Below are 14,940 nucleotides of genomic sequence, written 5' to 3'. Positions count from 1 at the left end.
TTCACTGTACACGAATGCATGCAAAATTGCCCTGAATTACCCACCTATCTATAGGCATATAGGCATTACCAAAAATACATCACTACTGAAAAAGTGCAGCCGATCGTTTTTGATACTATATACAAGCAAATAGATGTTACGTACTTATACCTACATATACCTTAGAGACTTTCTTTCACGCTATGCGATAAAAATTCTCTGGTATACTTATATTCAATCAGAGAACATTACAATCAAGAGAGAGAGACACAAAGAGAGAGAGAGAGAGAGAGAGAGAGAGAGAGAGAGAGAGGATTTTACATACATGCAAACAGTCATAACAAACTTACAAATAGAAAACGAACATCTACACACACATTTCTAATATACATCACCAGGCTCCTTTCAAGTGTCACATACCTGCAATAGGAGGTCCAATGATGATACCGACGCCCTAGGATGCCATCTGGTAACCAAAGCTGTGGTTAAAAACATCCATCCCAAAGAGATCAATAACAACATTCGCCAGGCATCCCAACTGAATCCCAAGTGCAAAAGATAAAACGATTCCATAAATAAGAAAAGCGGTAAAAGATTCTCCAGTATTAAACAGCATCATAACTACACCGTATATTGCAATGGTAATCGTATACAGCCACAAGTTTGTGTACGGCCACTTTCGACAAAACACCGTCAGCCCAGCAAAGGGATGTCCTGCCATGTTTGCTATTCCCATGATAGTCATAAGATAAATATTCTTTCTCAGTTCGATACCGCGCTCCACCAAGAAATCAGCTACGATAAACATTACTATGACAACACCGACGTTCCAGCAGACCATGCTGAGAGCGAACAGCAGCATTTTTATATCTCTGAACATTGTCAAATGAAGTACATCTGCATTCTCTTCTTTAGCTTTTAAGGGCTCCACTATAACCCCGCACAGTACAATGTTTAGAGAGATAGCCCCGTTTATAAGCATAGAACCCTGCCACTGGTATTCCTCGATTAGTTTTTCGAAAATGATAGGGAACAGAACAAGACCTAGGCCCTCTCCAGTGCAAGCCACCGCTGTTGCCAGGTAGAGCCACTTGTTGAAATACCTTCCGACCATGATAACACATGGAGTGTAGGACAAGCCAAACCCAAGGCCTAGAAAAAAATTAACGAAAATGTCACCTCACTGACATGGAAGTGTCACTGACTAATGCGAGACATATTATAAGAAATACATAATAAATAGTGCTTTTGTTTCTGTTTATTATATGTTTGGGATATTTTATTTTACAACACATTAGATCCCTTGAAAAAGTACAATATCGTTTCTAGATAACTATGCTACGTCTAATTAGGTTTTTATCCGTAAGGCCGTACTTCGTAATAATAAATGAATTATTGCCAGCGTTCTACCACAAACTTCTACAATTCTTTTAGATAAATTAAGTGTAAAATAATGCGTGCAAATATCGGTCACGCTGTGCACTAGTCGCATAGCTGATTCCCGAAGTTGGATAGGGTTTTTGTTGCAAAGTAGCTGCTTATAATAGCCTGTAGGCGAGAGAAGACCTCCCAAAATAATCGTAAGTCTACATCCATATCTGTTCAGCATTGCACTTGCTAGAGGACCTACAGGCAATAGAAAATCCAACAATGACATATGCGAACACACACATAACGTTCTCATGCTCAACACGCCACTTTATTGAAAGAACAAACAGGATATTACCAACATCAGTCTTAAGTGAGCCTCTAACCTCAATAAATTGCAATCTAACCTCAGGTTAATTAACCTAAACACCATATGAGTCCTTTTATATAATAGATGAAAATTGTGAAAAAAATGTATGTATCTTATGAGTCGATTTATATATGCATCATGTGATTGAATTAATGCATATCATGAATTGATTCATGAATCCCAAATACTCTGTGCCACGAACCGTTATGGATTGTTGACTGGTACTACCCTAGTTCACACCTGCTGTCAATATTGACATAATACCTCCTATGAACACTAGGCAAGTGTTTATAGCCCCGATCCACAGGGTAGTCGTGTGCGAAATCTCGAGATCATCTTTTAGAATGACGAAGTAGACGCCGAATGAGAACGTCATCCCTATCACGATAAAGTTTGTGAGTAGAGCAGCGAGCAACACTGCTAATGCCCAGCCACCGTCTTGCCTGTACACCCCGGCCATCCTACAGCCAGTACCCTAGAAAATCCTAATGTGAGATTTAATCACTATTCAGCGAGACAGCATTACACTGACGCATTCTGCCAAAATAAAAACAGAAAATGCACCAGGAAAAGGTTCAGCATCTACCTTCGAACATGAGCTCCTTACATAGTATTGAGGGTGAGTACTGCAGGAACGGGAATGGGTGGAGAATGGCTGGGATTACAGCGGGATAGTAATGCAGGGGAGTACTACACAGGAATAAGACATTGCTGTGGGAATCAGGAACATTAGTGCAAGGAGCAAACAGAAGCAATGTGGAAGAATATAAGCTAGTTCTAGAACTATCAATACAGCTAAGCTAAGTATATAAAAGCAATGTACAACACTATACCTACCACTTCTAAAAATTACGTGTACTAAAGTGGAGTCTACAGCTAGTTACTCTGACTAGTTACTAGAGTTTAAGACTGTGCTATATCTTGATATGCAACTTAACAGTCACTTGCGGTGTATATGCCCTAAACGTGATTATACTTACAGACTATATGTAAAAACTCAACTTCTTGGCGACATTCTGTGTCGCACTTTGCAAATGACCAAAATGCTGGAAGCGAGTAAAAACCACTGTTGATTGCGCATCACCTGGAAAGTGAGTGAGTGTGACTCCCCAAACTAGTATACTACCGTAATTGCACTAGGGGTAGCCACGGCTGGATTTAGACAGGTGTTAAATTGCGTGAGACCCTGAAGACAGGACGGCGATGCAGTAGCTCGAAAAACACCAGAGTGAAATGAAACAAAGTCTTTATATTTATTTATACAGTGGATAACTTTTATTTAGTATTATAAGTTATATTTTGTAATGATTATGCATTTAATATAGTCAGGGGGTATCTCAGCATAGATTTCTGCAACAAAGTTTATCAGTAGACCTGTCATTATAATTAGGAGAGCGCCCTATCTTGTAAGGAGCAGAACTCTAACGTGACCCAGCTCGTTCTTCCCATTGCCTCCCTTCTCCCTCACTCAGCCCAATTCTTCTTCTAACCCCATTTAGCTATCCCCATACCGCCTTTCCTCAGTCTCCAACCGCCCTCTCACTATCTCTCAAAAAGCTATATTATGCCGTTTTCTTTACTAAACGCTTGAGCGGGTGCTGACGCATGCGCAATATCTCCCGAGAATAATAATATTTTATTAAACTTATGCATTTTAAACGGAGAGAAGGTATTCTAACATAGATTAAATATAATAACATTCTGCCCGACGACGTCGTGCCTGTCACGTACGACCTGAAACTGCAGAAGTTCCTCGATCCGAGTCAGTTTCGATTCACGGGCACCGTCGTGATACAGATCGTCTGTAAGGCGAGCACATCGGTGATCACGCTACACGCTAAGGACCTGGCCATCGACGAAGCAGCGGTCAGCTTGACCAACGTGAACAGCTCGTACCCGGACCCTCGCATAGACGGCTTCGCGAATGACACGCGCAAGCAGCCGTTTAGTATACGGCTGGAGAACGGTCTGGATGAAGGGCAGGAGGTGAGGCTTGCTATACCCTTCAGAGGCAAGCTTCGTGACGATCTGTCAGGGGTCTACCTTAGTGAACATGTCACCCCCGAGGGCGAGGCAAAGTAAGTAATATACTCAGTATATAAGTCATATACGTGTGTGGTCTCACGTAGCGTGTGTATGTTCATTGATTACGATCTAGTGGTGATTAGGATGCAACACGACACGTCGTTCGTCGTCGCGGTCATGGATGGTGGTCGTCACACCGGACCGTGTCGTCGTGGTGTTGCACGCCGTAGCTAGTGCGTATTGCTGGCACCCGTGCGACGTGGGGTCAGTCGCGCGAGCGGTCGACACAGCTGGTGTGGTGGTCCAGGTCACACTAGGCAGTTGTGGTCGGTTCGAACGACCAGCACCACACAACACACAGCAGCACACACACAATATATATATATATATACTTACTACGCGGGATATCCCGGCGTTGGCCTGGAAAATCATGGCGTTTACTTACAGTTGGGGACGCGCTAGGTTGAAAGAAAATATTCAAAAAAATCAAACTATCTGTTACATATCCATGCAATAACATCCAAGCATCCATCTATCCATAACGCATGGACATTGCCATCCATCCTATCTCCATCGCACCGCATCGCCATCCCATCCATTCCCTATATGCCATCCCATCCCAATCGCAATGCCATCTGCATCGGCATCCCAGGCCATGCCATGCCAATGTCCATGCCATCCCATTCCATCCGATCCCATCGCAAGGCCGCGAGAGTGCGCCATCTCATCCCATCCCATCCTATACATGCCATGTCATCCACCCATCCCAACAGTAAAAAATAATAAGAAATAAAAAAAATTAAAAAGTCATTAAAAATGAAAAAGTCAAAAAAATTATAAATAATAAAAATGAAATTATATAGAGAAATATAATAATATGTTATGATATGTAACCTCACAAGCTTCCGTGAAAGTGTTCCCCTGCAGTTTTGCGCTAATCATTGACATCTAGGCCATAGTTTATTCTGCGATTTTCACTAACGTTTTAATGTGTAAAATTTAAATTAACGGTGAATACGGCAGATGTACATACTAAAACAGTCCAAAAAGTAAAGAAACACCCATTCATTTTCCGCGAGGCTGGAATTCGAAGCCCAGAACAATGGTTTAACGAGTCCGATGCTTATATCCATTCGGCTACTGGGCGTGTATGGATATACACAATAGATTCCACTACGTACGTGATGTAAATGTTTTCTGTAGGCCATCTATTGAATGAATAAAATTATATTATTTTTATTTTTTTTGACCTCCGCAGGACGTGCTGATTCTGAAAATATATTTAATTTTCCTCTAGGCTGTCGGAGTTCTCTAGTTATCGCGCGAACACTCCCCGCGCGCTGGCTGCGGGCCCCCCCGGGCGTCACGCACAACGCGCAAACTCGGCTGAACACTTTATATATAGTACGGAATAAAAAGATATATATATATTATACGCGTGCATGCGTGCGTGCGTGCTTGCGAGCGTGCGAGCGTGTGTGCTTGCGTGCGAGCTAAAACGAGATCGTGATCGTGCTTGGTGCCGCCGCCCGTGCGGCGCGTGCGTTCGTGTGTGTTGCGTGAGTGCGTGCGAGCGTGCGTGCGTGCGTGTGTGCGTGCGTGCGCGTGCTATTTCGTTTTACATCGTTAGTTTGAACTTTTGATGTTTTGAATGTTGATATTGAGGATAATATATATATTCAGTAAGTATATATATATATATAGTTGTAAATCATGTCGTTTTGATGTCTTTTCGGAACTGTGGCTTGATTGCATGATGTATGTGCAGCAGTTTCTATATGTCGTAAAATCAATTCCACTACGTGTATATATACACTACATGCTCAGCTCGCGTAAACACTGATTTTGTTAGTATGTTTGTTTTCATTGATATATATATATATATATATACTATATATATTTAAACAATAGCACAACGCAATGATTGCACATCACTTCACCGACTTTAATTCCTAAACCCCATTTCACTGGTTCCGTGACCAGGATTCGCGCGGAAGGAGTCGGCAGCAAGAAAACGGAGTTAGTGGCGAGCGAGTAACGAAGAGTAACATTAACATTAGCAGTAGTGACGTCAGCACCGCATCATAGAGCTGTGTGTGTATCGACATCGAGCGTCTCACCAGCAGCAGCATCAGCGTTAGCGTCCGCGTCATCGTCAGCATCAGCCTCAGCGTCAGTGTAGCGAGCAATGTTGCGCCGAGAATTCTACCCCATTGTAAGCTAATTAGAACACATCTGTAGGAGTAGTTATACGTAGAAATAGGCGTTAGAGTACCTTGGCCAGCGCCACGACACCGGACGCGGTGTCGCCAAAGGCTGGCCGCATAACCAACCTAGAAGTTGTAATAACATAGCGGAATTTGTTGTAGCGAAAAGGCTTTTACGGGCCCAATCACCTATTAGTATAATTAACGACGTGTTTGCCACCCCCGTGTCGCCGAGACAAAGGAGGCGGAAGATACGTGCACAAGGATATAACCCGGCTCGCATACCCATGCCGGGGCAGAGAATTCGAGACACGATTCGTCACGCGCCTATGTGAGCTGCTCTGCATTTGCTGCTATTTGAATGGAGTTGGAATACAGATCCTTCGTGTACCCGTACCGACCGACATCGTGTTTGGTATCTTTTCTCTCATCTCTTCTCATCTCTCCCTCTTCCGTCTTTCTAACGTCACGCCCGTCCTTTCTACAAACCTCCGTCCTCTCCACCTTCTCCATTGTGTAACGTCGCGCCAGTCGTTACATCAGCGTCAGCACCAACGTCAACATCAGCGACGGCTGCTTTCCATCGTCAACGTCGACTGCAGCATTGTTAGAACCAGCAGCAACAACGTCGATCGCCGCAGCGTGAACACCAGCGTCATCGTCGGCGTCAGCAGTAACAGTAACAGCAACAACAGCAGCAGCGACATCTGAGCGACAGCGGTAACATCAGCGTCATCGTCAACGAGCAGCGGCAGTGACCGCAGCATTACCATCACATCGTCAGAAATTTTTGCGAACCTATCAAAGAGAAGCTGACATCCTCCAAGCGGAAACGCAAACACGAAACGAACAACGAACTGGGTTTATAAACTAAGACAATAATACGATTATACATTTACCACGAATCAAGAACAATAACATAACGCAAGGTTTAGAACATTACCACCTATACGATCACGTGCCTACACACAGTCGGGCACCTCCCGACGTGTCTCACGAACCGGCTATAACACTTGTACACCTAGAACCCCTGTGCATCTGATGCCGTGACCAGGAGGGCGCGTGCTCTGTGCGCTACTAAGGTTTATGTTATAACGAAAATTCGACTTCATTGTAAGTTAATTCAAACATGGTTGTAGGTTGCGACAACGCTAGGATTTGCCACTACCACCTATATAGGTCAGGGCGGCCTGCCCGTGTTTCTATGGCCAATCTTAACCGCGCTCAGGTTCAGCGATGATGTCATCGCGCTGTAGGATATCTTAACCATAGACTGTATTACCATATTGTACAAGACTTATAACTTAACTTAGAGGTAATTTAATAGAAAGCTTAAAATCGCTGAGCACGCGTAGTACGGTGCTACACCGATAACTTCCTGTAAATCTCGTTTATATGCTTGTATGCAACACACAAGTACATCGCACGCACGCCGCTGTGCACAGACAACATGATAAAAAGAGTTTTCTCACTAAAAATGTCCTAATGATTACCTACTCTCTTTCTTCTTTAATTAGTAATAATTTCCCGGGAAAGCTAGAGGCAGGACAGGAAAAGAGAGACCGATTGAGTGAATTAGTAATTAAGGAAGAGAAAGAGAAAGAGCTAAAGAGAAAAAAAAATATAAAGAGAGCGGAGGGAGGGGGAGAAAATCCCAAACACTTGCCGGGGAATCTAATATGACATAATTATTTGCATACCGATACGTTGTTATTATTATGATCCTAAACGCTTTCCGCGAATTACCGATAATAATTCACACACTGCATGATATATGAAATCGCGAAATGTCATTTAAATTTTTTTCGAGAATAATATTTTAATTGTGCAAGATGAATAGCGCCGAATGTTATGTTAATTATTTAATTGTTTGTAATTACTATTATACTAAAGGAATGTCGCGAAATTTAATGTTAAATATTTCAACAGTGATCTTTTGTAATTACAATAATTATTTATGTATTCCGCAGAATGTTTTGTTAGTTATATCTACACTGACATCTTGTGCTTACTACTAACTAAATGTATATGAGAATGTCATGTTAATTTCTCATTGATATCTTGTAAATAATATCTTTCATTGATCTCTTGTAATTGCTATTATCGTAAATTTATACCGCAAAACAGGCTAGGGCACTCTCCTAATTATAAACACAAGTCTACTAATAATAATTTATCTCAGATATCTATGCTAAATTAACCATATTAAATGCATATTCATCACAAAATATAACTCCTCTGGTGAGATAACGCGCATGCGCTAACACAGTAACGTAGCCAAATTGTCTACTGACTGGAATATACAGCGGGCACCATACATGCAATATCTTTTTCTTATATCTTAAAAGAGGTCTACTGATAGAATGTTATCATATAGATCTATGCCTACCTCTTCTCCATATTAAATTTTTAATTTTCGCAAAATATTATTCTGCTCGGGAGATATTGCCCATGCGCGAGCGCCGTTTCAGGCGTGCAGCAAGGGCTATAGAAAACTGCATGCATAATATAGCTTGTTGAGAGAGAGGGCGAGAGAGAGGTAGAAACTGAGGAAAGACAGCATGGAATATAGCTGAGGGGGTGGTGGAACAAGAATGAGGCTGAGCGAAGGACAATGGGGGAACGGGCAAATACGGGACGGGGTGAAGTAGGAGTTGTGCAACCTACAGGCTAGGGCACTTTCCTAATTATAAACACAGGTCGACTGATAATAATTTAGGACAGATATCTATGCTTAGATACCCCTAACCATATTAAATGCATATTCATCGCAAAATATAACTCCTCTGGCTAGATAATGCGCATGCCCTAACACAGTAACGTAGCCAGATTGTGTACTGACTGGAATATACAGCGGGCATCATACCTGCAATATCTTCTTCCTATATCTTCAGAGAAGTCGACTGATAGAATGTTATTCTATAGATCTATGCTAGAATACATCCTCTCCATAATAAATTTATAATGTTCGCGAAATTTTATTCTTCTCTGGCGATATTGCGCATGCGCGAGCACCGTTCAGGCAGAAAACTGCATGCATAATATAGCTTGTTGAGAAAGAGGACGGGAGAGGGGGAGACTCAGGAAAGGCAGCAGGAAAGATAGCTGAGTGGGTGGTGGAACAAGAATGAGACTGAGCGAGGGACAATAGGCCAACGAGCAAGGACGGGATGGGGTCGTTGGCGTTTTGTATCCTACAGGTTAGGGCACTCTCCTAATTATAAACACAAGTCTACTAATAATAATTTATCACAGATATCTTTGCTGAGATACCCTATAACCATATTAAATGCATATTCATCACAAAATATAACTCCTCTGGTGAGATAATTCGTATGCGCTAACATCGTAACTTAACGAGATCGTGTTCTGACTGGAATATACAGCGGGTCCCATACATGCAATGTTCTCTTCCTGGATGTAAAAAGAGGTCTACTGATTGAATGTTATCATAGAGATCTATGCTAGAATACGACCTCGTTATTTTAAATGCATAATTTTTGCAAAGTATTATTCTTCTCGTGAGATATTGCGCATGCGCGAGCACCGTTTCAAGCGTGCAGTACGGAATATAGCAAACTGCATGCATAATATAGCTTGTTGCGAGAGAGGACGAGAGAGAGGGGCAGACTGAGGAAAGGAAGCAGGGAAGATAGCTGAGGGTGTGGTGAAACAAGAATGAGGCTTAGGGAGGGACAATAGGCCAACGAGCAAGGACGGGATGGGGTGAAGTAGGAGTTTTGCACCCTACAGGCTAGGGCACTCTCCTAATTATAAACACAGGTCTACTGATAATAATTTATGACAGATATCTATGCTGGGATACCCCCTAACCATATTAAATGCATATTTATCGCAAAATATAACTCTTCTGGTGAGATAATGCCTATGCGCTAACACAGTTACGTATATCCAGATTGTGTTCTGACTGGAATATACAGCGGTCACCATACATGCAATATCTTCTTCTTATATCTTAAGCGAGGTCTACTTATAGAATGTTATCATATAGATCTATGCTAGAATCCCTTCTCTCCATATTAAATGCATAATTTTCGCTATTGCGCATGCGCGAGCACCGTTTCAGGCGTCTAGTACGGACTATAGAAAACTGCATGCATGCATAATATAGCTTAATTGTTGCGAGAGAGGACGAGAAAGAGGGGGAGACTGAGGAAAGACAGCATGGAAGATAGCTGAGGGTGTGATGAAACAAGAATGAGGCTTAGGGAGGGACAATAGGGGAACGGGCAAGGACGGGACGGGGTGAAGTAGGAGTTTTGCACACAGCAGGATAGGGCACTCTCTTAATTATAAACACAGGTCGAGTGATCATAATTTATCACAGATATCTTTGCTGAGATACCCCCTAACCATAGTAAATGCATATTCATCACAAAATATAACTCTTCTGGTGAGATAATGCGTATACGCTAACACAGTAACTTAACCAGATTCTGTTCTGACTGCAATATACAACGGGCACTATACATGCAATATCTTCTTCTTATATCTTAAGAGAGGTCGACTGATAGGCGTATATATCTTTAGATGGGCTGTCATGCCAGAGACAAAATTCAAGCTCGTACTAATGATTCAATTCTAACGCGCTGCCCTTTGGTCACTCGTAAAGATAAGGGTGAGGAAAAGGTGAGGAAAGCATGCATGTCATGCCCTAGCTAGCAGATATGTATCAGGTATATAATACCAGTAGAGACAGTTATATGACGCTGTGAATATTATCAGATCTAAGTCAAGGTTATAGTGTACCGTTCGTTCCTATATAACCCCGTATGTATACCCAGAGATAATGCACATATAAGACCATATGTAGTGACGTTGATATCGAATTAATTAACCTAGTATAAAAAAACCTAGCGACACGGGTCGTTTAACTTAAGCAATATCACGTCATAGTTATTTTTAGTTCAAGCTAACGTGAGCAGCGAGCGTCACGGCCCGCTTAACGTAGCATAGCGTCATAGTTAATTTAGTCAAATAGCCCAAGGTAACAACAAGCGAAAGTCGTCCCGAGGAATCTGTGTCACCAACGACCTCGAGAGAGAAACTACGTACAACCCAGCATGCGATAGACTGATACAAGTTTACGAGCATCATTAGGCCGCACACACCGCAGCAAGACAAGATCCGAGAAATGTGACACAATAACATTGTCAGAGTTATCACCTTCTACGAGGCTGAGAGGCGCACGCCACTGGTTTATGGCGCGTGCCGACACGTCATCAACAAGCAATTAAATTACCACTGATTACAACGGGAGTCGAACTAACCACGCTTCCCACGCGGCTCAAGGTGATGACGTACGACAAACAATTGCCGCAGGGCTGCAATAGCACGCGTGCCGTACACGCGTGCTATGACAGAAGAAACGAAATCATTGGGCAACACAGCAGGAACTCCGACGCCGGTGTCGCACGCGAGTTATGACCCAACCAGGGCTAAATCTGTGCGATACCTTTTAGCATGGGGAGCCGAACACCACGTCGCGTGCACGTGACAGCAGCGGTATGGCACAAAGCGTGCCGACGACACTTTAGTGTCAATAGAAGGCTGCTCGACGAGGGCTTCGAGAGACTGCCATCGACGACTCCACCATATCTACAAAGACTCCGACCGCCGTTCTCACGCTAGAGAAAAGAATCCCTTATCTTCAGTTATCTATAAAAATCGGGAGAAGGACAGAATTGCACCATCCGCACGCAACAAGGCCTTGACCACGCTCAGGCCAAGCATTCCTCCAGCTGTATAAATAACAAACAGTTTCGACAAGAGGACAGACACAGTTCCACGGTGCTCGACAGTTCACGACGCTGTCCGCACATACTGCTCTCACCTGCTGCTCGTCACCACGCTACCGTTACCGCTGCCAGCTGACACAAGGACTCACCTGCCGATCTCTGCTAGCGTTATGCCGTCAACTGACGAGAGGAGCCGCCTGCTAGGTTGTATGATATGAAACACTTGTAACGCGTCATTGAGTGATGGCTTGCGTAGCCATCCTTGTACTGTATGTGTTTATGATGTTGTTCATTAAAGAATAGAGTTACCGTAGTAATTACGTGGTTATAGCATTAATTATACTGTTTGTGGCTTAAGTGCTATTTGCACACGTATCTGCTGTACACGTCCCTGGTCACACTCTATACGATACACGTGCCTATCACACGAGCTCTCTATACATAACGCCAGCTATATATCGGTTATAATACCGCACCAAATTATATTGGTCGACGAGAGAGACATTACAGCCCAGAATTTAATAATCCGTGATAGCTGAAGCAAATATGAATATATATATGTAACGCGTAAATAACAAAGTTCTATGTTCTATGTAGCATGGCCACAAGGTAAATATATAAAAAATCACAAGGTTAAAGAAATATACCGCATAGTACATAGTTCTGAGCCCTCTCGATCGATCATCCCCCCTCTCTCTCGAACTCTATCTCTCTCGCACTCTAACATGCGCCTCAAATGATCGACAGGCAACTCTAGCCAATCAGCGTCGCGATAGAAATGTACTAAACGGCCATTTAGCAACGCTAATAAGTTTCACACCGTTGTCGGGTGAGCATTCGTGAACAACACGTGCAAACCCTTTTAGCTTGACCAACCTAGCAGCAATATTTAAGAGGGCATAGTTATCTCGCTTAGACGGATATATGAATTGAGAGTCCACACATCAATTATACCTTCATCATCCACAACATGATGTGAATCGGAAGTAGCTGCGGGGTTCTTTGAGCATGGATGGGCATTAAAAAGGCTAAAGAGAGACTAAAAGAGAATAAACCGCACAATAAATGTTTGAGTTACATTTTTATTTATGTACATCCGTTCCATACGCAGGTCGGGAAAAGACGCCCCTCCTCTCTGTTTGGGCCTCTCTCTAATCATCACATTCATCAATTGGTTATCCCGCTTAGGGAAGCCTCATAGATGGTGATTACTATATGTATGTTTGTCTTTCAACTCAAGTTCTCATGGCTCTTTAGTAGTACTTCAAGTTCAATTCTTTATCTGCACCCGAGCTCTCACCTGTTAAGCCATATTTATCAGTTCGGTGTCAAAATGAAAATCAAATTGCTCTTTGATTTTTCTATTATAATGAGGACACAATTGGGGAAAAGTCGAGTAACATAGACATTTTAATCATTCGCTTGAATCACCTCGGAAATTATGAAGTAAAGACAGTCTGCCAGTGTTTTTGCAATCTTTATTCTGTGATAATTCAATGACTGTAATGAAAAAGGGGGAACTAGATCATCACCTGGAATTACCCAAACGTTTCATTTTACACCACTGTCTTTTACATGAAGCGCGAAACAATGAACAAAATTTCGCTTATTTTTCAGGTTATACTCAAATATTTCTCTCAACGTTAGACGGACGTAAGAAAGCAACAAATTAAGTGGCTGCACTTCTACGTTTCTTCGTTTTTGGTCGCTTCAGTCAACGTGTCTCCCTGGCACTCGATAGTGTCGCTACGATTCTGTGCCTTCTTGTCTTCCATCTCTTTCTGATGAATATAAGCTAGTGGTACATTCTCCACATCGGGGTGGGCGCTGGCAGAGTTACCTGCTGTGCGATTCCTGCAAAATAACATAGTCGTGCTCGGTTTGGAATAACAGCACAGATTCACTCTACTTTACTAGCCTGTCGCGTAATTTCTTGGAGTACTGTGGGCAGTCCGTCTTATCGGGTGCGTTTTGAGTCGTTGAATACTGTTTATGAAATTTTCCAAGTTAGAGTTACTTTTACCCATGGGTGGTAGAGTCAATTCTAAACTTGTCTTGATACAGACACTGTACTTTCGAGGCAGGAAAACACATAATAACAAAATATTATTATAATAATTGGCACCTATTTCTGAACTCGACAATACCATAGGGGATCATTCCTACTGTTAACTATCCTAGTGTCATCCACAACTTGGGCCCTGTACAAAGGTATTGTTCAGAAGCAAAGGCAATAAGAAATTCTATACTTTTCCACAGACGGTAGTTAAAAAATGCTGCCTTTTGCTCCACGAACAAGTATCCGTAGAGTGCTGTAAGATAAGTATACCACGAATCGGTGAGACACACGACAGCACAAGAAGATTAACCTAGTGACATTTCTAACTTGTTAAAAATGCAACCCGAATAACTAATTGAGATGGTGTAAAAAAACATCGAGCGATTATGAGTCTATAAGTTATATAGTGAGCTTAGCGTTCATGACATGTTTTTAAGACATCATTAAATATTTACATCATTTAATGATTTAAGTACATGACTATTGCATGTGATATACGATACTTTGCTCCAGACATATTGATAAATTGCACACGGCATTTAAATTCATGCATCTATCGTCATTCGCCATAAAAGTTATCGTATGTAAAATAGTGATACCCAAATACGTGTTTGTTCGTGGTGTCAACGCAATGCTCACCTCTTTATCCATCGTCAAACGTTTCTCAAGCTTGTTAACCGTGTACTTTGAGTAAATATTAGAAACTGGTTTACGTAGTCACTCGGAGAATCGCTGAAGTTTGACGCCAAAACGCAAACATGTGCGCCATCGTGTCTTCCTTTAGACTAGCAATGATAGCCCGGTCACATAAAGATGATCTTGCTGAATCTGAAGCTTGAAACCGAAATCTTGTAAATTTGAGCAAATACTTGATTTCAACGAACCTCATACACTCAGTAAGGCAGAAAAATTGCTTCGATTAATAAGTATTTACCGTGATGCACCAAGCCGAGTTTGAACCATGTATGTCATCATATATGCTGTTTATCAGGTTGGTGCAAATATTGGTGTACCCCCGTGTGCCTATCCCTGGATGTGAATATGGAGATATATCACTTGCTTGCATCTTTTATCCTCCTGATATCTAAACCAAATAAGAATATGTAGGAAGCATAGCTAGAAATTTCGTGTTCGGCCTCCTTTTAAAAATTTATCGGTATGATGAAATGTTTG

At 42.2% G+C, this 14,940-nt stretch overlaps 1 protein-coding gene across 1 annotated transcript in view; it reads right to left on the bottom strand.

Moving 5' to 3' along the window:
• Positions 1-584: 584 nt before the first annotated feature.
• The window catches only part of LOC106815723, a 51,703-nt gene continuing 37,347 nt past the window's right edge, over positions 585-14,940 (bottom strand). Inside the window, exons 4-6 of the mRNA XM_014820225.1 lie at positions 1,528-1,605; positions 975-1,158; positions 585-600 (exon numbers count right to left, since the gene is read on the bottom strand). Of these exons, the coding sequence (XP_014675711.1) occupies positions 585-600; positions 975-1,158; positions 1,528-1,605 (278 nt within the window). The remainder of the gene's footprint in view (positions 601-974; positions 1,159-1,527; positions 1,606-14,940) is intronic.

The sequence above is a fragment of the Priapulus caudatus genome, unplaced genomic scaffold, assembly GCF_000485595.1.
Source record: "Priapulus caudatus unplaced genomic scaffold, Priapulus_caudatus-5.0.1 Scaffold1185, whole genome shotgun sequence".
In the NCBI taxonomy this organism is placed as follows: domain Eukaryota; kingdom Metazoa; phylum Priapulida; class Priapulimorpha; order Priapulimorphida; family Priapulidae; genus Priapulus; species Priapulus caudatus.
This window is presented reverse-complemented; position numbering and strand designations above follow the sequence as displayed.